Source organism: Cannabis sativa, chromosome 4 (assembly GCF_029168945.1).
Source record: "Cannabis sativa cultivar Pink pepper isolate KNU-18-1 chromosome 4, ASM2916894v1, whole genome shotgun sequence".
NCBI classification, from domain to species: Eukaryota; Viridiplantae; Streptophyta; class Magnoliopsida; order Rosales; family Cannabaceae; genus Cannabis; species Cannabis sativa.
In genome coordinates, this window is record NC_083604.1 from 113,595 (window position 1) to 139,977 (window position 26,383).

The 26,383-nt window shown below is 37.7% G+C and overlaps 4 protein-coding genes across 15 annotated transcripts; 1 reads left to right on the plus strand and 3 right to left on the minus strand.

The window, feature by feature from the left end:
* Positions 1-4,389: 4,389 nt before the first annotated feature.
* LOC115714018 (7-dehydrocholesterol reductase-like) lies at positions 4,390-11,760 on the minus strand. Of its 3 annotated transcripts, none has more exons than XM_061114769.1 (6): positions 11,634-11,760; positions 10,694-10,819; positions 10,526-10,590; positions 10,225-10,306; positions 4,742-4,773; positions 4,390-4,649 (listed from the first exon to the last, which is right to left on the minus strand). In XM_061114769.1, exons 1-6 carry the CDS (start codon positions 11,697-11,699, stop codon positions 4,583-4,585), a joined length of 438 nt encoding a protein of 145 aa, XP_060970752.1. In that variant the 5' UTR covers positions 11,700-11,760; the 3' UTR covers positions 4,390-4,582. The 3 variants fall into 3 exon arrangements, with proteins under 3 accessions (XP_060970752.1, XP_060970750.1, XP_060970751.1); XM_061114767.1 differs by having other exon boundaries at positions 4,742-4,824; XM_061114768.1 differs by lacking the exon at positions 11,634-11,760 and adding an exon at positions 11,222-11,357 and having other exon boundaries at positions 4,742-4,824.
* Positions 11,380-19,321, minus strand: LOC115714017 (pentatricopeptide repeat-containing protein At2g03380, mitochondrial). 9 transcript variants are annotated; one of them, XR_009687551.1, is made up of 5 exons: positions 19,183-19,321; positions 15,866-15,939; positions 13,035-15,505; positions 12,212-12,321; positions 11,380-11,760 (listed from the first exon to the last, which is right to left on the minus strand). XR_009687551.1 is itself a non-coding variant. In XM_061114766.1 (3 exons), the coding sequence occupies exon 3, from the start codon at positions 15,470-15,472 to the stop codon at positions 13,349-13,351; it is 2,124 nt and encodes a 707-aa protein (XP_060970749.1). In that variant the 5' UTR covers positions 15,473-15,490; positions 15,866-15,939; positions 19,183-19,321; the 3' UTR covers positions 13,020-13,348. The 9 variants fall into 9 exon arrangements, 4 of the variants coding, with proteins under 4 accessions (XP_060970749.1, XP_030498386.1, XP_060970747.1 ...); XR_009687554.1 differs by having other exon boundaries at positions 12,208-12,321; XR_009687550.1 differs by lacking the exon at positions 12,212-12,321.
* LOC115714016 (putative pentatricopeptide repeat-containing protein At1g69350, mitochondrial) lies at positions 15,866-19,321 on the minus strand. 2 transcript variants are annotated; one of them, XR_004011017.2, is made up of 3 exons: positions 19,183-19,321; positions 16,293-18,963; positions 15,866-15,939 (listed from the first exon to the last, which is right to left on the minus strand). XR_004011017.2 is itself a non-coding variant. In XM_030642525.2 (2 exons), exon 2 carries the CDS (start codon positions 18,895-18,897, stop codon positions 16,546-16,548), a length of 2,352 nt encoding a protein of 783 aa, XP_030498385.1. In that variant the 5' UTR covers positions 18,898-18,963; positions 19,183-19,321; the 3' UTR covers positions 15,866-16,545. The 2 variants fall into 2 exon arrangements, 1 of the variants encoding a protein (XP_030498385.1); XM_030642525.2 differs by having other exon boundaries at positions 15,866-18,963.
* A 4,255-nt stretch (positions 19,322-23,576) lies between these two features.
* LOC115714341 (large ribosomal subunit protein eL32z) lies at positions 23,577-25,516 on the plus strand. Its single transcript, XM_030643009.2, has 4 exons — positions 23,577-23,788; positions 24,573-24,667; positions 24,923-25,104; positions 25,197-25,516. Exons 2-4 carry the CDS (start codon positions 24,578-24,580, stop codon positions 25,324-25,326), a joined length of 402 nt encoding a protein of 133 aa, XP_030498869.1. The 5' UTR covers positions 23,577-23,788; positions 24,573-24,577; the 3' UTR covers positions 25,327-25,516.
* Positions 25,517-26,383: the final 867 nt, after the last annotated feature.

The following is a 26,383-nucleotide window of genomic DNA, read 5'->3' on the forward strand; positions in this document are numbered from 1 at the left end:
AACCAATCTTCATATTCATGTCTTAGTAGTACAAATTCTTTGTTACTAGTGGCGAAAAAAATTCCGAGAATCGTCCAGGCCACATTTCACAAAGGGGTACCACTATCAGAAATGTGAGATTTTCACTATTTCGATTAAAATGACCGTTAGTGCAAGAAAACTAATTTTTCTCTCAACGTGTCCAAGAGAAAAGTGATGCACAACGGTCTTGGCTAGGCCCCTGTGAAATTTCATGATCTTTGGAGATGTGTAGGTCGAGATTTTAACAGATAACTAACGAGTGTAAGAGTAAGGAAAAAACTTGTTAAAATTTCCCCTAAAAAGAAGAATATTTTCAATTAGGTGGCCATTTCAACAAATTTTAACCCAAAACCAATCTTCATATTCATTTCTTAGTAGTACAAATTGATTGTGACTAGTGGCAAAAAATATTCCGAGATTGGTCCGGGCCACATTTCAAAAAGGGGTACCACTATCAGAAATGTGAGATTTTCACTATTTCGATTAAAATGATCGTTAGTGCAAGAAAACTAATTTTTCTCTCAACGTGTCCAAGAGAAAAGTGATGCACAACGGTCTTGGCTAGGCCCCCGTGAAATTTCATGATCTTTGGAGATGTGTAGGTTGAGATTTTAACAGATAACTAACGAGTGTAAGAGTAAGGAAAAAACTTGTTAAAATTTCCCCTGAAAAGAAGAATATTTTCAATTAGGGGGCCATTTCAACAAATTTTAACCCAAAACCAATCTTCATATTCATGTCTTAGTAGTACAAATTGATTGTGACTAGTGGCGAAAAAAATTCCGAGATTGGTCCGGGCCACATTTCACAAAGGGGTACCACTATCAGAAATGTGAGATTTTCACTATTTCGATTAAAATTATCGTTAGTGCAAGAAAACTAATTTTTCTCTCAACGTGTCCAAGAGAAAAGTGATGCACAACGGTCTTGGCTAGGCCCTTGTGAAATTTCATGATCTTTGGAGATGTGTAGGTTGAGATTTTAACAGATAACTAACGAGTGTAAGAGTAAGGAAAAAACTTGTTAAAATTTCCCCTGAAAAGAAGAATATTTTCAATTAGGTGGCCATTTCAACAAATTTTAACCCAAAACCAATCTTCATATTCATTTCTTAGTAGTACAAATTGATTGTGACTAGTGGCAAAAAATATTCCGAGATTGGTCCGGGCCACATTTCACAAAGGGGTACCACTATCAGAAATGTGAGATTTTCACTATTTCGATTAAAATGATCGTTAGTGCAAGAAAACTAATTTTTCTCTCAACGTGTCCAAGAGAAAAGTGATGCACAACGGTCTTGGCTAGGCCCCCGTGAAATTTCATGATCTTTGGAGATGTGTAGGTTGAGATTTTAATAGATAACTAACGAGTGTAAGAGTAAGGAAAAAACTTGTTAAAATTTTCCCTAAAAAGAAGAATATTTTCAATTAGGTGGCCATTTCAACAAATTTTAACCCAAAACCAATCTTCATATTCATGTCTTAGTAGTACAAATTCATTGTGACTAGTGGCAAAAAAAAATTCCGAGATTGGTCCGGGCCACATTTCACAAAGGGGTACCACTATCAGAAATGTGAGATTTTCACTATTTCGATTAAAATGACCGTTAGTGCAAGAAAACTAATTTTTCTCTCAACGTGTCCAAGAGAAAAGTGATGCACAACGGTCTTGGCTAGGCCCCCGTGAAATTTCATGATCTTTGGAGATGTGTAGGTCGAGATTTTAACAGATAACTAACGAGTGTAAGAGTAAGGAAAAAACTTGTTAAAATTTCCCCTGAAAAGAAGAATATTTTCAATTAGGGGGCCATTTCAACAAATTTTAACCCAAAACCAATCTTCATATTCATGTCTTAGTAGTACAAATTCTTTGTGACTAGTGGCGAAAAAAATTCCGAGATTGGTCCGGGCCACATTTCACAAAGGGGTACCACTATCAGAAATGTGAGATTTTCACTATTTCGATTAAAATGATCGTTAGTGCAAGAAAACTAATTTTTCTCTCAACGTGTCCAAGAGAAAAGTGATGCACAACGGTCTTGGCTAGGCCCTCGTGAAATTTCATGATCTTTGGAGATGTGTAGGTTGAGATTTTAACAGATAACTAACGAGTGTAAGAGTAAGGAAAAAACTTGTTAAAATTTCCCCTGAAAAGAAGAATATTTTCAATTAGGTGGCCATTTCAACAAATTTTAACCCAAAACCAATCTTCATATTCATTTCTTAGTAGTACAAATTCGTTGTGACTAGTGGCAAAAAATATTCCGAGATTGGTCCGGGCCACATTTCAAAAAGGGGTACCACTATCAGAAATGTGAGATTTTCACTATTTCGATTAAAATGAGCGTTAGTGCAAGAAAACTAATTTTTCTCTCAACGTGTCCAAGAGAAAAGTGATGCACAACGGTCTTGGCTAGGCCCCCGTGAAATTTCATGATCTTTGGAGATGTGTAGGTCGAGATTTTAACAGATAACTAACGAGTGTAAGAGTAAGGAAAAAACTTGTTAAAATTTCCCTTGAAAAGAAGAATATTTTCAATTAGGGGGCCATTTCAACAAATTTTAATCCAAAACCAATCTTCATATTTATGTCTTAGTAGTACAAATTCGTTGTTACTAGTGGCGAAAAAAATTCCGAGATTGGTCCGAGCCACATTTCACAAAGGGGTACCACTATCAGAAATGTGAGATTTTCACTATTTCGATTAAAATTATCGTTAGTGTAAGAAAACTAATTTTTCTCTCAATGTGTCCAAGAGAAAAGTGATGCACAATGGTCTTGGTTAGGCCCTTGTGAAATTTCATGATCTTTTGAGATGTGTAGGTCGAGATTTTAACAGATAACTAACGAGTGTAAGAGTAAGGAAAAAACTTGTTAAAATTTCCCCTTAAAGAAGAAGAATATTTTCAATTAGGTGGCCATTTCATCAAATTTTAACCCAAAACCAATCTTCATATTCATTTATTAGTAGTACAAATTGATTGTGACTAGTGGCAAAAAATATTCCGAGATTGGTCCGGGCCACATTTCACAAAGGGGTACCACTATCAGAAATGTGAGATTTTCACTATTTCGATTAAAATGATCGTTAGTGCAAGAAAACTAATTTTTCTCTCAACGTGTCCAAGAGAAAAGTGATGCACAACGGTCTTGGCTAGGCCCCCGTGAAATTTCAAGATCTTTGGAGATGTGTAGGTTGAGATTTTAACAGATAACTAACGAGTGTAAGAGTAAGGAAAAAACTTGTTAAAATTTTCCCTAAAAAGAAGAATATTTTCAATTAGGTGGCCATTTCAACAAATTTTAACCCAAAACCAATCTTCATATTCATTTCTTATTAGTACAAATTCATTGTGACTAGTGGCAAAAAATATTTCGAGATTGGTCCGGGCCACATTTCACAAAGGGGTACCACTATCAGAAATATGAGATTTTCACTATTTCGATTAAAATGATCGTTAGTGCAAGAAAATTAATTTTTCTCTCAATGTGTCCAAGAGAAAAGTGATGCACAACGGTCTTGGTTAGGCCCTTGTGAAATTTCATGATCTTTTGAGATGTGTAGGTCGAGATTTTAACAGATAACTAACGAGTGTAAGAGTAAGGAAAAAACTTGTTACAATTTCCCCTTAAAGAAGAAGAATATTTTCAATTAGGTGACCATTTCATTAAATTTTAACCCAAAACCAATCTTCATATTCATTTATTAGTAGTACAAATTGATTGTGACTAGTGGCAAAAAATATTCCGAGATTGGTCCGGGCCACATTTCACAAAGGGGTACCACTATCAGAAATGTGAGATTTTCACTATTTCGATTAAAATGATCGTAAGTGCAAGAAAACTAATTTTTCTCTCAACGTGTCCAAGAGAAAAGTGATGCACAACGGTCTTGGCTAGGCCCTCGTGAAATTTCATGATCTTTGGAGATGTGTAGGTTGAGATTTTAACAGATAACTAACGAGTGTAAGAGTAAGGAAAAAACTTGTTAAAATTTCCCCTGAAAAGAAGAATATTTTCAATTAGGGGGCCATTTCAACAAATTTTTACCCAAAACCATTCTTCATATTCATTTCTTAGTAGTACAAATTAATTGTGACTAGTGGCAAAAAATATTCCGAGATTGGTCCGGGCCACATTTCACAAAGGGGTACCACTATCAGAAATGTGAGATTTTCACTATTTCGATTAAAACGATCGTTAGTGCAAGAAAACTAATTTTTCTCTCAACGTGTCCAAGAGAAAAGTGATGCACAACGGTCTTGGCTAGGCCCCCGTGAAATTTCATGATCTTTGGAGATGTGTAGATCGAGATTTCTTGATCTTTGGAGATGTGTAGGTCGAGAAACAATCCTTGAACAAGAGGGAAAATGAGAAGAGTTTTTGGTCATTAAAAATGAGAGCAATACAACAACAGCAGCATCATCCATAAATTTGACCATTACAAAAATAATAACAACAACATGATAACAGCCTAACATCATTTCATTTAGAAAGGATGAATATACATGATGATGATGATGCTATTCTCATCTCAACATGGAACAAAACAAACATTTTCTCAGTAAATTCCAGGGATCACTCTGTAAGGAACCTTCTCACAGTACACTTTCCAATAATTTTCATACCTGAAATTACAACAACAACCCAACCCATCTCAACATTTAATTCAAATACCAAATTTTGGAGACAAACAAATGATGAAATTGTGTTTGCTTACTTGGATCGGCACCGATCATCGTCCCTTTTTGCCTGGTCAAGGAGAAGGATTGTAAGAAACACCACATAAAAGTAGGGTAATGCCTGCAGATGACATAACCCAACCTCTTCACTCACCTCAAAAAGGAAAATTACTTATGTTAAAGAATTGGGTTCGGCCCAAGGAAGTGGCCCATTAACTTTGGACTTGGGAACTTTGGGAAAAGAAGCTCTCCAACAGACCCAAAGGGAAGACCACGGGCACAACATAGAAATGGAAGTTGCAACTGAAGAAACCAAAGACGGAACAATGGTTCCGCTCGATGGCTCGCCGGGAAGAGAGAGAGCGTGGACAGAGAAAGCGCGTGAAGCCCAGCTGGTTGAGGGAGTTTGTTAGGCTTGAGCAACGCTGAGCAACTCGACCCAAATTTCTATTTTCTGTTGTAATTTTCATTCTGTTATTTGAAAGAAGCTTCGGTTGAGCTATATAAACTCTAAATGTAATTGATGGCATTTTTTATGCAAAGAAATACAAAGCTGAGAGGCAAATTGGAGTTGGGCACTGACTCGAAGAGTGCGTACTGTATTATTGGTGCTTTCATTGATTTTACTCACAATGAAGAATGAGGAAATTGCTGGGTTACTTCAAGCAATGGAGCTCAATTTCAAACAGCATTCTGATGCTCAATTTCAGAAGTTTTCTGCCTTACTGGAGCAGCATGTAGCTAAGACTGAAGAGAGGTTCACCCAGTTGCCGCAAGCCAGTTCAGAGAACTCCGAGGGTCACGATGGGACTGCGAGGGAGTCTGGCCAGTCGAACACTAGGAGGACAGGGATGATAAGGGATCATCAGGAGGTAAATTCCCTACGCAAGACCTTACGGGTCAAGGTACCTGTGTTTGATGGAGAAAACATTGAGGATTGGATCTACAAAATCAATAAGTTCTTCGATCTGCACAAGGTGGATGATGAAATGCGCTTAGCGATGGTCGCGTTTCACTTGGAGGGGTCACCTTCAACATGGTTTCAATGGATGGAGAAGGGAGGGGCACTTACTGATTGGTCTTCTTTTATCCGAGCACTGCAACAACGCTTCGGGACATCGATATACGATGATCCTTTAGGAAGGTTGTCGAAACTGACTCAAGCAGGCCGAGTTGCTGATTATAGGGCAGAATTTGAAACTCTTATGCCGCGAATCACGGGAGTCTCAGAGGCGATGTTCCTTAACTTTTTTGTTTGGGGGTTGAAAATGGAGATACGGCGTGAACTCCTTCTGGCTAAGCCCATCGATTTGAATGATGCCATGGCAAAGGCTCAATTATTCGAAGAGAGGAATGACGATTTGGGAGGCCGACGGAAGGTGGATCTGCAACGTTCACCTTGGTACAGTAAGCCCACGGCACCAAGTACAACAACGACTACCAGCTCCATAGTTCCGTTTAAACTGCTCAAAAATTACCCACCACGTCATCGGTTTCGAGCATTTCCCCATTACCAATCAAAAAACTATCACCAAAAATTGAAAGAAAAAAGGGACAAGGGTCTCTGTTTTACTTGCGATGAGAAGTTTAGTTTTGGTCACAAGTGTAAAAATAGAATGCTCATCTTGTGTGCTTCCGAAGATGAGGAACAACTTTCTACAGGGGATACCATTTGTAATGACTTGGAGGATAATGCAGAGGAGGAGGTTAGCTTAAACTCATTGTCAAACCCCTTGAACCCGCGGATATTCAGAATCTCGGCCAACCATGGGACGGAAACCTTGGAGGTTCTAATTGATACCGGCAGCAACAATAATTTTATCCAGGAGTCACTAGCAACTCAACTAAGGTTGCCGTGGGAGGAGACGAAGCGTTTCAAAGTGTATATGGGCAGTGGCCATTTTCTTCTTTGTTCTAAACTGTGCCGAGGAGTAGAGCTACTGTTGCAGGGACACCGTTTTGTGGTCGATTTGTATGTACTACCGATTTGTGGATTGGATGTCGTGCTCGGGATGCAATGGTTGCAAACTTTAGGTCCTTGTATTCATGACCATAAAGCCCTCACTATGGAATTTTCATGGGACGGTAAAGTCGTAAAACTCGCAGGCTCTAAGGATTTCGAGGCTCATCAACTGTCCTACTCTCAGCTACATACTATGATTTTAGATTGAGATGTTCGTGGATCGTTTTCGAATCCGCATGCCCGTGACAGAGCTGGAAAAGGATACCGATGCACTAGTGGAAGTTCAACGAAGTTTGCCCAGTGAAGGGTCTGCCTTACTCACTGAGTTCCAAGATGTTTTCTCTGCCCCGAAACATCTCCCACCTCGCCGCACCATGGACCATCGCATTTTCCTACAACCAGGAACCTCTCCGATTAATGTAAGGCCATACAGATATCCTTACTTCCAAAAAGACATCATCGAGCAGTTGATTCACGAGATGAAGGAATGCGGGTTCATCCGACCAAGCACAAGTCCTTACTCATCGCCAGTTTTGTTGGTCAAGAAAAAAGACGGGACGTGGAGATTTTGTGTAGATTATCGAGCGCTCAACGGCATTACCATAAAAGACAGATTTCCAATTCCTACCATCGACGAATTGTTAGACGAACTGGGCAGCGCTAAGGTTTTTTCTAAGCTGGACCTTCGTGCTGGGTATCATCAGATTAGAATGGATCCGAGGGACATCCACAAGACTGCTTTTCGCACACACGATGGCCATTACGAGTTTGTCGTCATGCCATTTGGTTTAACCAACGCTCCCTCCACATTCCAGGCGGCTATGAACCAGGTATTCAGACCCTTTTTGCGGCGTTTTGTTACAGTTTTTTTCGACGACATTTTGGTCTATAGTCGTTCGAATGAGGAGCATCGGCACCATCTGAAATCTGTATTACAATTATTGCGGGATAACAGTTTTTATGCCAAACTCAGCAAATGCCGCTTTTCCAAGACACAACGGTCAGTACCTCGGCACATTGTCTCCCCGCAGGTGTTCTGGCATCCGGCAAAAACAGAATGGTACAATGGCCGCTCCGAAGACGCTCAAACAACTCCGAGGATTTCGGGTTTGACGGTTACTACCGACGATTTGTAGCCCTTGCATGCAACTATTGCCGCACCGTTAACTTCACTCCTCCGAAAGGATAGTTTCCATCGGAATCACGAGGCACTAAGCATTTCAACAAACAAAGTTGGCAATGACGACAACACCAGTCCTCCATCTACCCGATTTTTCTAAACCTTTTGTGATTGAAACTGATGCTTCTAATGTGGGTATTGGTGGTGTGTTAATGCAGGAAGGCCATCCACTAGCTTTTTTTAGCAAAAAACTGGGACCTAAATTTGCTACAGCTTCTACCTACGGTAAGGAGATGAGGGCAATAGTCGGCTCACCAAATGGCGACAATATTTGTCATAGGCACTTTATTATTCGGATCGATCACCGAAGCCTTAAAGAACTCGCTCACTCAAGTTATTCGTATCCGAACGAAAGAAAATTCTCGCACAAGTTAATGGGATATCGTTTTCAATTGAATATATAAGTCGGGCAAACATAACGCAAGAATGGATGCGCTCTCAAGACTACCTAATACCAATCGAATCTATTCATTGTTATTAGTACGGGTCTTTCGACTTTCTCGGATGAATTGAAGCAAGAAAACATGACATGCCCGGACTGCGACAACTACACGCCCAATTACAAGAAGGCAACGATACTTCGCCGTACGCGAGACGGACTTAATATTACCGCCACCGCCTTCTAATCAAAAGAAGCATTCTAATTTAAAATCCCGATTCTTGTCGGCTGAATTCCATTCTTCGCGTATTGGAGGTCATGCAGGAGTCGAGAGGACATTTTTAAGGTTGGGAGCAAATTTTTTTGGCTTGGCATGCGTAAAGAAGTAAAGGAGTTTGTTCGAAACTGCCCAACTTGTCAGACAGTGAAGTACTCGACCAAGGCACCATACGGGTTACTACAACCATTAGCTATTCCGGAGAGAGTTTGGGAAGACTTATCCATGGATTTTATTGTCGGTTTACTCAAGTCAAACGGAGCCACTAATATTTTGGTTGTTGTGGATCGATTTACTAAGTATGCTCATTTTGGAGCACTTCCAAACCATTATTCAGCCACTAAAGTTGCCGAGTTGTTTACACATATGGTGATTAAACTACATGGATTACCAAGAACGATTGTGTCCGATCGGGATCCGATATTTACAAGCGCCTTTTGGCAGAAATTGTTCGAATTAATGGGTACTTCACTCAACATGAGCTCGGCATATCACCCTCAATCGGACGGACGAGTGAGGTTACCAATCGCTACTTGGAACAATACCTACGGCATTTTCGGCAGACAACCCAAAACAGTGGACAAACTTCTTATCGTGGGCTGAGTATCATTACAATACTAGTCATCATTCGGCTATTGGGATGACACCGTTCCAAGCAGTTTATGGGAGAACACCGCCAACCATTCCATCGTATACAAGAGGGGCCACAACCATACAAGCAGTGGAAGATGATCTACTTACGCGGGATGATATTCTGCACCATTTGCAGCTTCATTTGCAATGTGCCGTACATAGAATGCAAAGAAAGTGATAAAAAACGAAGAGACATTGAGTTTAAAGTTGGTGATTTGGTGTTAGTCAAGCTACGTATCGTATCGTACCACGCATGGCGAAGAGACCGAATGCCAACCGTGCGTACGATTTTTTCGGACCTTTTGCGATGTGCTTAAGAGTCGGAAAGGTTGCCTATCGATTGGAGCTACCCCCGGGCAGTCGCATTCACCCCACATTTCACGTCTCTTTACTGAAACCATATCATGGAAACGACTCCGTCACTTGCTACCCCTTGCCCGAGCTTACTGTAGCCAACAAACCGGTGATGTTACCGAATGCTATACTGGCAACGCGAATCACTGCAGGTCCAACGGGTCCACTCAAACAAGTTCTAGTACAATGGACTTTGAGTTCTCTTGAGGATGCTACCTGGGAAAATTTTTCCTCATTTTGCAAGACATACGGGCTGAACAACCTTGAGGACAAGGTTATTTTTGAGGAAGGGGGTGTTGTTAAAGAATTGGGTTCGGCCCAAGGAAGTGGCCCATTAACTTTGGACTTGGGAACTTTGGGAAAAGAAGCTCTCCAACAGACCCAAAGGGAAGACCACGGGCACAACATAGAAATGGAAGTTGCAACTGAAGAAACCAGCACGGGAACAATGGTTCCAGCCGATGGCTCTGCTGGAAGAGAGAGAGAGCGTGGACAGAGAAAGCGCGTGAAGCCCAGCTGGTTGAGGGAGTTTGTTAGGCTTGAGCAACGCTGAGCAACTCGACCCAAATTTCTATTTTCTGTTGTAATTTTCATTCTGTTATTTGAAAGAAGCTTCGGTTGAGCTATATAAACTCTAAATGTAATTGATGGCATTTTTTATGCAAAGAAATACAAAGCTGAGAGGCAAATTGGAGTTGGGCACTGACTCGAAGAGTGCGTACTGTATTAACTTACGTGGTCAAAAAGAGCTGGAACAGTCCAGAAAAATGCAGCTGATATTTCTGGAACGTAGTGGAAATGTCGAGCTAATCCCCACCTGCATGAACCATAAAACTTTGTTCTATTAGAATTTTAACATTTCACAAATTAAGACAACGAGAAGAAGAAGAAGAAGAAGAAGAAAGCACGCTCCTCTATCAGAAAACCAAATCGTCCACATCGTTAGAATGCTCATTTATAACAAAAGCATTCTCAACCAAAAAAATAAACATAATACACTTACGTTGTATTTACATGAAAAAGCCTGAAAACTTACCATCCTGAAGTAAAAAGAATGTTGCTTTTTGTTTCCCCGGTTGTGGTGGTGTAAGAGGCAGTTATCTGTGAAATAGAAAGGGAAGAACAATGCAGGAGTTGGCAGCAGATACACAAAAAATTGTATGTACAACAAGAACCGAAAGACAAGTTTCAAAGAGCCATATACCTTTGATGGAGCTTTACCCCAAACCAAAGCTTTGCCATTTGTTCTGCGAAACTCTTGCCTTTGCCTATCACAGTCGTAGTTAATGTATATGCAAAGAATGCCTGCTACTAGGATATAGAGTGCCAGCTGTGACAAAGCCAAGTAGAGAATTAAAATTAATAACTAATTTAACAGGAACATGGGAAAATGAGACTAATTGGTTGCAAAAAAAAACTCAAATCCATGCTCAGCTCATAGGCTTGGCAGCTTATAAGCGTTCAACTTTTGCATTTGGCTGGTATAATAGAGTTTCAGCTTCTAAATCAAATTGCCAACATAAAGCTTTATAAGCTGCTAATAATATTATTGGTATAATCAAGAGGAAGTTAGCTCAAATGGTTGCTCCTATAAGATCTGAAGTTCGAGTCCCTCCTAAGTATTTACATAGCAATTGCTATATCTTGCTAGCCTAGGAACATAGAAAAGTATCTACATATTAGCAATTACATTTTATTGACCAAATAAACTTAAGAGAAGAAAACTTTATACCTGAGTTCCAAGGTGTACGGGATGATTGACCAGGTACATGTCAGGTGAAGTATATACAGAAGGCACCCATACAAGGCATCCCCAGCAAATATAAAAACAAGTTGTCAAAGCGAATAAGCACAAAGATCCAAATGAGAGAAAGTACGAACAAAACAATAGAAAGGGAAAGAAACAATAGATAAATTCAGCATTTATTTAATAATTATTCTTTTTCTCTCCTAATCTGAGTTAAAACTTAAGTTGTAGAAATAATTTATCTGCTCAAATTAATGCCAACAATTTGGTATGCCATGTCAGCCAATCCAAGTAATTTGGATCATATACAGCAATAGATGAAAAAGGTTAAAGGGAAAGTAACTATGATCTTTAATAGAAGAAAGAGACTATAATGATAATAACTTCATAGTAGAACCTCGATCATGTGCAATATCCATTGTGCTCCAGTATCCAGCTTCCCACCAAAAAAACTTAGTAACATACACCAGCATCAATATAGTATTAACAAGCATCGAATCAGCAACTTTACCATTCACTTCATACTGGAAAAAAAGAAAAAAGAAATAAGTTAAATACTAGCAAAAGAAACGTACAGTGTGTCCATATAGCAATCTGATTGTGAAAGTTTTAAACAGGAAGGTCGAGTCTGATTTAGAGGTAAGAAATAACCACCAGACCAACTGCACAGGCACTCAGTAAAGTACGATTAAATGTTCTTTTTGACCAAATAAATTATACAGAGAAACAATCCTTGAACAAGAGGAAAAATGATCGGCCACTGGAAATGGATTGTAGAGATTTTGTTGCAAAGCAATAAAATTTTAGCAGTATAAGATCACAATATCAGATGACTACTCGCTCCCACATATTTCAAATTGTAAGCCAACAAACTTTTGGCCCTAAAACATACTGGTACATCAACCAACACTAGACATAAACAATGTGATGAATAATTACTGACATAAATAGGCACCATTCATAGACGCTACCTACTTTATGCAATAGGTTACAACTAAAACTGCCCAAGACATCATTCCGAATCTGGAATTTGTAAAAACTTTAATGTCAAAGTTTTTACCAATGCGATGATAGAGTTCCATACCCTGCAGAAAGGCAATTAAATTTAAAAGGATATTAACAAGGAGTAAAAGTCAAAGAAAGGTGTCAGGTAGTTATGGTTCGGGAAGTTTTCAATAATGACAACAATTACATATAGTTGGTAATCCAGCAGAGCTTAAGATGCTACAAGGCTCATATTCTCCAGCAAATTGAAATAGTAAAAATGAAAATAAAAAAACTTAACAACCACCACCACCACCACAATTCCACTCAAAGTCATTTTGACAGTTGGTGCCAAGACTAGTGCTAATTTTATTCTTGATTTTAAATTAAAGAAGAGACAAATGAATAAATCAAGCAATGAACTATTGCTATTTATAATTAGTATTTAGACAGTTCAATATGCTTACAAAGAATGTCACACTCCAAAAAACCTATCCTATTGAGTAAACTTAGATGAAGTTATATCGGAACATGGCATCAACATTCCTGAATATGCATGCACCTTCTTAATCTTTACCCATCACAGTTTTCTCCTAATTTACTACATCCCAACTTTAGTTAATAGAAAAACAGAAATCACTGAAGAATCACACTTGCCCAATAGAAATCAATTATGATATTCCCAGATAAGCCAGAATCAGATGAAGACGGTGCCATGTGGCCCTTAAAACAGAAAGAAAGAGTCTCAAAAAAAGTATCCATAATATCATACTTGTGATAAGGGAAAAACATTATAATAGTTCAGATTCCTTACTTTTATGTATAATAAAACGCAAAACACCAAGCTTCCGAAAGGGCAGAATATAACAGTACATATTTGGAGTCTTTTCACAAAATCATATCATCTCATCTCATATGCCAATATTTTCTACGCATATGAACGGTCTTTGAGGGTGTCTACTCTACAGGTCTTCACAGTGATTCTGTCCACTCTACCCAACACTATTTATAGTACATTGTCTTTCTCAATTCATCAATCCAACTCTGAGTGATTGAAGTCTTATCTCATGCCTCGCCGAAATGCCCTTGTGTCGTGTGAGGATCTCATCCCGAAAAGAGACCACATAACTAAGCAAAACATGCCACTCTTGCAACCGAAATATCATTATTCATCTCCACCATGCTACTCGCAGGACACTTACTGAATCCTCTCTCCTTCAACATCTCTCTCACCTGATTAACCTCACTCCACCTTCCAACCGAGGCATAAAGGTTAGACATGAGCACATAATAACAAGCCTTCTGAGGGTTGAGCTCCAGCATTTTCCTGATAACGATTTCTCCAAGATCTAACCTCGAATAGAATTCACATCCATGAAGAAAAGCTCCCAACAAACTCACATCTGGTTGAACGGGTAAATTTTTAATGAACTCCATGGCCTCCTCAAGTTTTCCATCACGAGCCAACATATCGACCATACATGTGTAATGCTTCATGGAAGGCACAAACTTATAGTGTTGACACATTAGATTGAAATACCTCCAACCCTCCTGAACCTTTCCTGAATGACTACATGCTGATAGAATAGTTGTGAAGGTTTCTTCATCGGGTTGAATATCGTTCTTCAACATTTCATCGAAGAGTGTAAAACATTCATTGTTGTCGCCTTGTATCCCATAACCATCAACCATTGTGCTCCAAGTTATACTATTCTTCTCTTCCATTCCATCGAAAACTATACGTGCAGATTCAGTGTCCCCAGATTTGGCGTAAAAGTTCAGCAGTGCAGTCCCCACAACCACATTGTTTGTCATTAAGCCCCTCTTTATAGAGTAAGCGTGGAGCGATGAACCAACTCGAAGATAACCAAGGAAAGCACAAGCTGAAAGGACACTGACTAGTGTGATAGCATCGGGCACAAATGACTCTGATCTCATTCGATGGAACATTTGAAGAGCTTTGTATGCATACCGATTTTGTGAGTATCCAGAAATGATTGAATTCCATGCTATCACATTCTTGTCCAAAACCATTTCAAAGACATAACGGGCATCACCGAGCATATGGCATTTTGCATACATGTCCACCAGAGCATTTCTAACTATCGAGTCTTCCAAACCAAGTTTAACCCCAAGACCATGAATTGCCATCCCCAAACTCAAATTACTCAACTGTGCACATGATGAAAGCAAACTGGCTGTGGTGATTGAATTTGGTTGAAAACCAACCCATTTACTGTTAGTAAATAAATTCAAAGCCTTGTCCGGATGACCAGTCTGACAGTAGCCGACAATCATTGCCGTCCATGACACAAGGTCAACTGTTGATAGCTCATCAAACACACAACGAGCATCTCCAATGCTGTCACACTTGACGTACATGTCTAGAAGAGCTGTACCTAAGACATAATTAAGTTCAAAGCCGCTTTTACTAACATATCCATGAAACCATTTTCCTTGATGCAAAGATCCTATTTTCGTACAGGCTTTGATTAAGCTCCCTAATGTGACCTCATTGCATTCAACAAAACCCTCTCTCATCCTATTAAACAAAGCCAAACCTTCTTTGGCACAGTCATTCTGCACATACCCGACAATCATTGTAGTCCAAGAGACCACATTTCGATCAAGAATTCCATCGAAAACAGCTCGAGAATTCTCAATCCATCCACATCGCGCATACATATCAACCAATCCCGTCAACACAAAGCTATCAGGATTTCCCGCCTTCTCAATTAGGCAATGCACCTTCCTCCCTTCTTCAACATTACGCAACTCACTGCATGCCTTCAACACGATCGAGAAAACAATATTATCATTCTCTTTCACGCGCGGTCTCATGTGATTATGAAACCTTAAAACCTCAAAATAAAACTCATTCAAGAAATACCACCTAAGCATCGCTTTCCATGAATAAAAATCCGGGTTAGGCATTTGATTGAAGAGTTGTCGTGCATATCGAATATACCCAAAGGAACCATACAAACTAACCAATTTATTGTTGCATATAATATCTTCGGTTAAGCCATTTAATATGAGCAAAGCATGAATTTTCTTGAGGGAGTCAATGTTTCTGCAGATACCCAGAAGAGAAAAATAGGGATTGGAGAAGATGGACTGTACCGAAGCTATGGTTTGAGAAAACTGAGGCAGTTCTGAATATGTTGAATTAGTGAGAGTCCTCCTTTGGAATACACCTCCATTGTTGAGGTTGAATATGTTCAAGCATAAAGCAAAGCCAAGCTTCTTCATACTCTTATTTCTTCTCTCCTTTTTCAAAATTTGCTGCAACAATTAGTAAATATATATAAAATTAAAAAAAATAAATACAACAAACAGTCTCCACACATCAATGTTAAATACTAGCTTAGCTTCTTATTCTCTTAAATCTCAACAAGACTAGAATAACCAAATATTTTGATCAAACAAAGAAAACAATGCTGGCCAACTTGGTTGAGAGTGACTTTTGTTTCTTTAGCTTTAATGATACACTGACAATTATGCAAAGAACAAATAAAAGACTATAATGGTTCTGAATATGAGGTTTAAAGAATGATCCTTAAATTAAGATAAGGACTGATATTAGAACAATTGATACATGAAAAAGAAGAAGAAAATTAATAGCTAGAGAAACAAAAAACTTACAACAATCTTTATTCTTCATGTAATGATTTAACATCTTTAAATACTTTGACATCTTCAGAATGAGAAGAATAATCCTAGTAGAGAAAACAATCAAATGATTATTAGTATCATCTTATATTTGAATACATGAGATCAGGACCTATCTAGTTTAATTAAGGAAACACAACTCATAAAGTATCAATAGTACTGTATTATTATTGAGGATTTTCTTATGTAATAAAATAACCATTTCATTCAAGGATGTGATATATGTTTCCATGTTTTTTTCTCTCTTTTTTTTCAACCATGCCATTTTTTAACAACAAAAACAAAATTCTACCCTATTTTGATTCCAAACCAGATATACACATTACAAACAGCAACAATGCATTACTAAGTTATTAACAATTTAACAGAGAGAGAGAGACTGAAAACAAAAAAAAAATACATGGATAAGTGGGCTGCTAGAGGAGGAAGGAGGGGTTAGATCTGATCCGGACTCTATATAGGAGAAAGAAAGAAAAAATCTCAGGGGTTGCAATCTTCAGGCGGTGGCAGTCAAGGTAGAGAAAAGCTTCAGAGCGTGAAGGTTTCGAGTATGTGAATGGTTTATTGCTGGAATGTATTAGGCAGCTTTAAAAACTTCATAGCTATATTGTCCTAAGAGAATATGTAAATGTAAGATGATGTGCCATTGTATTCTATGCTACAAAATCTTGTCCCTGTGCCAGACACTTGAAGTTGTCTAAAAAACTACAGATTTCCTTGATGTCTGGATGAGGAACATCTCCAGCTCCAAATCGATAAGTTCTGTTTTCAAGCTCAATTGTACTGTATCCCGGAATCTTCTTCAGGCCAATATGTTTCATCCTTGATCTCACCTTCCCAAATTCATCCCAGTTTCCTTCTTCAGCATATATGTTAGATAACAAAGTATAGTATCCAGGATCATCACTACTTATGTCCGAAATGTCTTTTTGAATATTATTAAGCATATCCATTCTTTGGTGAATTCGACAACCATTAAGCAAGGAACTCCAGATGCTAGCTTCCACAAACACTGGCATGGACTTGATAACACCATATGCTCCATAAAGATCACCAGCTCGACTCATAAGATCGACCATACAAGCAAAATGCTCAGTGTTTGGCTCAATACCGAAATTTTTCATCATCTTGAAATATAGTTTTCCTTGTTCGACAGAGCCTGCATGACTGCAAGCTGATAAAACATTCATAAATGTAACATCATTCGGTTTAATTCCCGATTCCATCATCTGATCAAAGAGTGTTATGGCCTCATTGATCTCACCATGCATGCCATACCCGGCAATCATGACGCTCCATGACACAATACTCCTTTCGGAGATGCTATCAAAAACTCTGCGAGCAGTTTTGAGGTCCCCGCACTTAGCATACATGTCAGTTAGAGCAGTACCAATATACGTATCTTGGTTCATACCACATGTTATGAGCTTGTGGTGAAGCCATTTCCCCTTTTCTAAGTAACCTGATTCGGAGCAAGCTTGGATTACTAACAAGAAAGTCACTTCATTCATTTGAAGACGGTCAAAGTACATTTGATCAAAAAGACTGATTGCTTCATATGAGTAACCGTTCTGGGAAAATCCACAGATCATACAATTCCATGCCACTACACTTTTCTGCTTAAGTTTATCAAATACCTTGTATGATGAATCCATAATACCACATTTGCAGTACATGTCAATTAACGAATTCTGGACAAACTCGTCAAAATAGCTTCTTTTTAAGATATGACTATGTATCTGATGTCCAAGATGTAATTGGCCCACATTTCCACAAGCTGAGAGGGAACTTGCAAGGCTATACGAGTCTGGCATTAGTCCTTCTGTTATCATCTGTTTAAAAACTAATAATGCCTCCTCCAAAAGACCCTTGCGAGCAAGAATCGAAATAAGTGTATTCCACTGCACAATATTCTTCTCCCCAGTTGTAAGAAGAATCTTCTCACAGTCACTTAGTCTCCTGCAATCAGCATATAACTCTAGTAATGTTGGCTTTAGAATATCAAAGTCTACAGCTTTTCTAATAGCAAAGCAATGGATTGATTTCCCTTCTTTGAGCAGACCTAAATTGGCACAAGAACGTAGAACACTCATCATGGTTACTGAATTCGGCTCAACTATCATCAACTGCATTTTCACGAAAATATCAATAGCTTTGTAGAAGCAACCAGATTGATTATAGCAGGAAAGCATTGCAGTCCAAGAAGAAGTAGTTGGATGAGTAACATTTCGGAAAAGAATCTCTGCACCATGTAAATCTCCACATTTGCCATACATGGTAATTAGAGAACTATCCAAGGACCCATCAGTTTTCATGTTCCTTCTCACAATGTAACCATGGACCGATTTGACTAGCCTTGAAGACCGCAAATCACCACAAGCATCAACCACACTAAGCATTGTGACCGAATCCGGGTTAACACCTTCAAACACCATCCAACAAAACAAGTCCAAGGCTTCATTTGCCATTCCGTTCTCCACGCAAGATTCAATCATGGCACTCCACGCAACTAAATCTCTCACCGACATTGCATCAAACACCTTCCGAGCATTATCTAAGCACCCAAAGTCCCCATACATAAGGAGCAACGAAGTCTGAACAATACCATCATTATCAAATCCACATTTGATTGCTCTCCCATGGAGCTTACCACCACAGTCCACATCACCAAAACTGGAAAAGGCTCTTAAAACTGAGGGGAATATAAATCTATTGACATGGATTCTAAGGTACAACATTTTATGGTACAAAGCAATGGCTTCTTTAAATAAGTGGTTCCATACATAGCATTTAATAAGCACACCCCACATGAAAAAATCTGGGTTGGGGAAGGTTTGAAAGACTTGTTTGGAGGATTGAAGGGAACCCATTTGAGCATAGGACTGAATTAGCTTGGTTGAAGCTTGTGGGTCTTTGTGTAGACCAGAAACAAAGAGGTGGGCATGAAGTTGGACAAGTGTTCTTATGGTGGTGCAGGACCTGAATAAGGGCATGTAAAGACTCATAGCTATCTTCTTCAACTAAATCAGTGGCAGTGGGAAGGGCATGAATGAATTAAATGTAATTGATGCCTGTAAATCCCATTATCATAATAATTTCATCAATGTAAATAAATATGTTCAGTCATTTTGCTTTGTGCACTTAATTATCAAACAAAAAGAGGTAGCTTTAAATTGAAACAAATCAAGATAAAAATATGAAAATGGTCATGGTTTCAGTTCAATTGAATTCAATTCAATTCAAGTGAGATATTCACATATATAGAGAGAGTGTTGGAGTTGGAGACTTACTTGTGAATTGTGAGCACAAACAGTAAGAGACCATTAGACCACCGGAGAAGTAATTTGAAGAGAAGAGAAGGAGTGAATTTAGGGTGCACAGAGACCCGTTTTGTTCGGGTCGGGTCGGGTCAGGTGGGGTGGGGAGCCGGAGATGCTTTGTGAGATTCTTTCAATCTTTGGTATTAAAAAGGAGAGAGAGTAGAGATTCTTAGGTTTGAAATTGAATTGATGTTTCTTGGTTACTCGCTAATACCGTTTTCGATTGTTTCTAAAAAATAGTTTTTTCGATTGTTTCTTCATATTTATAAATATTAAAAATAAATAAAAAAATAAGTGTTTTTTAATTAAATACAGTAGAACCTCTATCCAAAAATACACTTACGACTAAGTAAATTATATTAGGTTATAACTAAATAGAGTTACACTAGAAAAAAAATTAAAAAACAAAAAAATATCAATGTAATAATAATAATAATACATAATCATTAATACTATATCATAATAGAAATATTTTAGAGTAAATACAATTTCATATATGTATTATATAATTTAAAATAAAATTATTAATTTTACATAAATAAATTTACAAAATACATGCATACATTTTATTAAGATGTAATTATTCTTATATAGAGGTATATTTTCTTAATACGGGACTTAAAAAAACTTAGAAAATGTATGACTAATTACAATTTAGAAGTTATTCTTATTTATAACTGACCCAAATAGGGACTTGATTTTTTTATAACAAATTAGAATTATTCTTGAATAGAGTATTCTTAAATAGAGGTTCTACTGTAAATAATAAAAATTGATTGTTTAAAGAGTAATAAAAGGAGAAACTCACGGCGAAAATGAATTGGATGGTCTCTTTTATTTTCTTCTTTTTTTTTTTTGAGAAAAAGTCTGTTATTATAAATCACAAAGAGTCGTTTACAACAACAGAGAAGATGGTAGAAGGAATCTCCCCTAACCACATACAATCATTAATGCTTGTTTGGCCAAACCATGAGCGGATTGGTTAGCGTCTCTCTTAACATGAGAAATACAAACATTAGAGAAAGAGGATAAATGAAAAGTTACATCAGAAACCAAATCAAAGAAACCCGAATTATGTGAAATACATCCATTCAAAGCATTAACAAGCATTAGGCAATCAGTTTCCACATAGTCAACAGGAATTTGATATTGCTTAGCCCACGAGAGACCAACAAACATTGCTTTTGCCTCCATTTCCTGTGACTTAAAATTACCCACTGCTGGTTTAGACATTGCTCCCACAACTTGGCCAGCCGAATTTCGAACAATCACACCAATTCCAATCTTACTCCTCGAAGAATCCAAAGCTGCATCCACATTTAACTTGTATTTGTTCTCTGGAGGAGGCTGCCATTTAGCAGTTGGAATTGGACTGGTGCGAAGACCACCTACTGGTGTGGAAGTAGCTGGTTTTGCAGCATAATTAGCACTCTGAAATTGCTCTAAATATGCAGCTGATTGTGTCACCATTTGGATAGATGTCTTAACCTTTTTACCATGGATGTAACTGTTTCGGTTAGACCAGATAAACCACATCAGGCAGAGTATACATTCCAGGTCTTGTTTGCTATAGATTGTGGACAAATGCATAAGATAATCACCATTGCTCATGTGATCTGCATTCGAGAAATCAATAATAAAACCAGAAAGTGTCCAAACATCTTTAGCATGACAGCAAGAAAATAGAGCATGCCCTATGGATTCCCATGCCCTTGAACACAGAGAACAAGTTGCAGAAGTTAAGATTTTTTTATGATAGAGAGATTTTGCAACTGGTATGGAAGATTGGATGACTTTCCAACCAAAAATCTTAACTTTAGATGGCAGATTTAAACCCCAAAAAGACTTTCACCATGTCTCCTGCGTGTGTGAACAGGAAGATATATCATCTTCTTCTAATGAACTTGCAAAGTTGTAACCAGTGCTAACTGAATAATCTCCTGAAACATCATAGTGCCAAATCCATCTATCATTAGTTGGAAGGAAGGACAATGGAATTGTAAGAATATGTTCCACATCAGGTGGAGAAAAATGAGTGTTCAATAACTCCAAGTTCCATTCCCTATTAGATGTAATGTAATCTGCAACAACATTTGAATGATCACCAGTGTAGCAATAAGGCTTAAAACTCTTGTGACCTGGTATCCATGAGTCATCAACACAGCTAATACTACTACCAGTACCCACTTTCAGCCTTAAACCTTTAGCGAGCAATTCCCTACCCCATACAATACCCTGCCAAGTGATAGAACTCAGACCCCCACCCGTAGCTGTCATAAAATCAGAGCGAGAAAAATAACGACCTTTCAAAACACGGCTGAGTAAACTATCAGGATTTTGGAAAATCCGCCAAGCTTGCTTTGCCAATAAAGCTTGGTTGAAGTGTACAAAAGATCTAAACCCCATACCACCACTACCCTTTGATTTACAAAGAAACCTCCACTTTTTTCAATGAATTTTCTTGTTGTCAGAAGTAGAGCCCCACCAAAATCTCGCCATCATAGCTTCAATTTCCTTGCAAAATTTAGCAGATAAACGGAAGCAACTCATTACGTAAGTTGGAATAGATTGCACAACAGCTTTTAACAACACTTCCTTGCCACCTATAGAAAAGATCTTGTCATTCCAAGCATGCATAAGTTTCCATATCTTTTCTTTGACGTTACTAAACAATTGAGATTTGTCACGCTCGCTGTATGCAGGTAGGCCTAAATAAGATTCGTGACATTCACATATTGGCATACCCAAGATCTGTTGGAATGAGTTTTGAACAGACTCCGGTGTATTAGGTGAGAAAGACATTACGGATTTGTCTGCATTTAATTGTTGCCCAGAAGCTCGATGATAAATGTCAAGTGCTCTTTTAATAGCTCCACAAGATCTATCGTTTGCTTGACAAAACAATAAACTGTCATCCGCAAATAACAGATGTGAGATGGTTGGAGAATGACGAGAAATAGCCAGCCCTTTCAATCGACCAATTTGTTCTTCATATTTAAGTAGTCTAGAAAGCCCTTCAGAACAAATTAAAAATAGGTATGGAGAGAGTGGATCACCTTGTCGTAGACCACGCTGAGGAGTAACTGAACCCGTAACCTCACCATTGATAATGAAAGAGAAAGAATTGGTATGCAAACAAGACATGATTAGTGAGATCCATCTAATGTTAAAACCCATCTTGCTCATAACCGCAGCGATGAAAGACCATTCAACCCTAACAAAAGCTTTGCTCATATCAAGCTTAAGGGCTGCATAACCATTAGAACCTCTCTTTCTATGCTTTAAATTATGAATCAATTCAAAAGCAACAAGAATGTTATCTGTAATCAATCTGTTGGAAAGGAATGCACTTTGAGTTTCCGAGATAACTGAGGGAAGAACCTCTTTGAAACGGGTTGCCAACATCTTAGAGATGATCTTATAAATGACGTTACAAAGACTGATCGGTCGAAAATCCTTCATCTCTTTTGGCTTTTTTATCTTTGGAATTAAAGTGATCAAAGTTTTGTTGAAAGCTTCTGGACTCCCACCATGATTTAGAACATTGAGAACAACCTTTGTCACAAGATCACCAACTATATGCCAATAATTTTGGTAAAACATAGCTGATAAACCATCCACCCCAGGACTCTTATCCGATCCCATGGACTTTAATGCAGCATAAACTTCAGAACCAGTAAATTCCAGCAGCAAAGAGTCATTTTGTTGAGGAGAGATTGTTGTTGGAATGGTGGACAACACATGAGAAAGTGCCCAATGATCCTCATCAGCTGCTGTAAAAAGCTTAGAAAAATAATCAGCAACCAAATGAGCTATACCATCCTTAGAAGTTATCACAGAACCATCAGCATCTCGCAACTCTTTAATTTTGTTGTTTGAACGTCTAGCTGAAGCTTTTGAATGAAAAAATTTTGTATTTCGATCACCCGATTGTAACCATTCAACTCGAGAACGTTGATGCCAATATTGTTCCTCATTGGCCAATAATTCTTCAAGTATACATTCAGCAGATTGCACGGCTTGTACATGGGCAGCAGTAGCAGCCGGCTCCAGATCAGTAACTGAAGCAACAGAGTTCAAACGAGAGACTTCTTTCTGAGCTTTGGAAATCTTTTTTTTCATATTGCCATATTTCTTAATATGCCAGTCTTGTAGTTGTTTCGAACACCTCTCCACACACTCCCGAAAACCAGCAGCCGGATCTAAGTGATCTGCAGAAGACCAGCAACGAGAATTAAAATCATATTTATAGTCAATATAAATTAATTAAAATTAACTAATATAATCACAATCCATTAAGTATTCTCAAAACTTCTTGTTGTATCCTTTAATCTAGATGGTCTTATAATTGGCAGTAGTGTTTTGAAAAACATATAGCATGAACTCCTTCATGTCCAATGGGCTTTTTAGAAACGAGCCCACAGGGTCATGGGTTTCTGAGAAATAGTGGGCCCATATGTAAAGCCCAAGCCCAAGAAGTGATACGAGTATATATAGAGTGGTTAGGAACCCTTGTTGTTCTTCGTCGCCTGCTCAATTCTCTCAGTAGGGTTTACCAAAACTACAACCCTCACAGGTTCGATACCCTAATCTCTCTCCATTTTTCATCTTACATGGTTTGTAGTTAGGGTTATGCTTCTTCATTTCCAGTTTTTCAATGAAAACTATACAATTTTATTTCTTTTTATTAACTACATACAATTAGGGTTTTTCATCAGATTTATTGGTATATATATGTATGTTTGCTTAGTCTTCTTTGATTCTCTAACCCTACCTCACTCTTATTCCTGCCGCCGCTCCCATTTTTTCTCTTTCTCACTCGCACACTCGCAGATCTCTCTCTCTCGTGGTCCCTTGTAACCTCTGTATGCTCAGTTGTTTATCACTTTTGATGTTTACAGTTTAATAACATCATTTTCTATTATTATTTACTTTTGTGCTTGTGATTTGTAAAGATATTTGTGTTCTGGGATTTTTTGCTTTGTCACAAAGTTTAAGGCTTGTATATATTTATATCAAAATGATTTGAGAAAAAGAGCAAATATCTATGATTTTCGTCAGATTTGAAAGGTTTGATTATAATGGAAGCTGAGTTAATTAATTAATTTAGTTAATTAATTTGTTCAGAATAGAAATGTTTTTGGTTATGTTAAAAATTTTAAGCATGGTTGTTGCATGTCAACATTCTTTGTTTGGGTTTCAGTCCCTTTTTTTGCTATCATGTAATATATTGAAATTGATTTTGTGCATTTAACAATTTTCATGTCATTTTGTGCACCCCTTTCCTATAATGTTTAATTATTATTTATATGTTTTGTTGATTAGGAAATATGAAGTTTAATTTTATGTCTATGTTTCAGATACAATGGCGGTTCCCCTACTCACCAAGAAGATTGTGAAGAAGCGCGTCAAGCAGTTCAAGAAGCCCCAATGGGACAGGAAGATATCCGTCAAGGTTTGTAGTTCACCAATTATTCCTCATTTGTAGGTTTTATTATGACTTAATCAGTATGCAAGTATTTGTAGGTACACGTGTTTATCTTCTCATCTATTTTGTAAAGACAATGTTGATAGCTTTGTTTATTTTAACATTTTCCTGTTCTGGTTTTCCCTTTTGATTTTAGTTAATGTGTGTTCGTTCATTGTAATATGTTTTCCCGAGTTTTTGATGTGTATTTACTTATGTGTTTGTGGTGTTAATGTTGCACAGACCAACTGGAGAAGGCCAAAGGGTATTGATTCACGTGTGAGGAGGAAGTTCAAGGGTGTTACTTTGATGCCAAACATTGGTTACGGCACAGACAAGAAGACCCGACACTACCTTCCCAATGGATTCAAGAAATTCGTTGTGCACAACACCAAGGAGCTTGAACTTCTGATGATGCACAACAGGTACACATTTGCCTTTCACTTTAACTGATATTGTCGTGTGGTTGATCTCTATGAAAAGTTTTACTAACCCTTTATCATTTACATTCTTTCAGGACATACTGTGCTGAGATTGCTCACAATATCTCAACCCGTAAGCGTAAGGAGATTGTGGAGCGAGCTGCCCAGTTGGACATTGTTGTTACCAACAAGTTGGCTAGGTTGCGCAGCCAGGAGGATGAATGAGCATTTATTATGCTTTTATTTTTGTTTATTTACTTTGTGAGATTTACTCTTAGGCACTTTTGGTTGAAAGGTACTTTGTTTTTAATTTTGCAGTTTCTTTTGGATGATTAAATGTTCTCTAGAATCTCAGACTCTTGTATTGCTTGCTCAAATACCTTAAAAGTAATATTTTCTTTTTTGCCATTTTCAATATGATTTTTGAAGCAAGGATTGTTTTGATGATAAACGCCCAATTTGATAGAGGGTTCTGAAATTTTAAAATACTTTTCAGCTAAAATTCACCAAGTAAAATTCTTACATCAAACACCCGACCCAAGAGTCTTTTTAACCATAAATTACCTTTTTTCAAGTCTGTTATCTTAGTACACTGTAATTTTCGTTTAGTGTTGTTTGTTTTGTGTCGTGTTCTCAGATTTGAGATGTTTTTTTGTAGCAAATAACTATACGTTTAAAGCACATTGCATCATCAACTAATATAAACTAAAGAAAATCAACACTAATAATTCATCTCTAGTAATGATATTAATCATTATATATATATTCTATGTTGTGTCTGGTGTGATTGTCTTAATTTCCAAGTTCTAACTTGTTATTTCCAAGTTCAAGACTTAATATATCATCTTATTTGCAAATAATGACTCGTATTGCTAACAGGAAATAGATGTGTTTAGAGAATTTCTATTATATATAAAAACAAAAAAAATCTACAAAGTATACACGTACAATCAATCGTCTAAGAAGTTGAACATAGTTGCAAAAACGTTACAGAACTCATAAATCTCTTAACAGGCTATTATTGACTAAATAAAATGGTAACAATAAGAATAACCAAATTTCTTTGGGCAATATTTAGATAGTTTCCTTTCAAAAAGATAAAGAGTGACAATTGCATCAACCAAGAGCCCTAAAGACTAGAGCAACCAAAACCGAAGTCAGAAAGACAAGACAAAAATTGAGAATCAAAATAATTTCAGATTATTACATAAGATTAAAAAACACAAAAGAGGACCTCCTTGTTCCTAACCAGCTAATCAATCTGGAAAAGCCTCCAAAACGC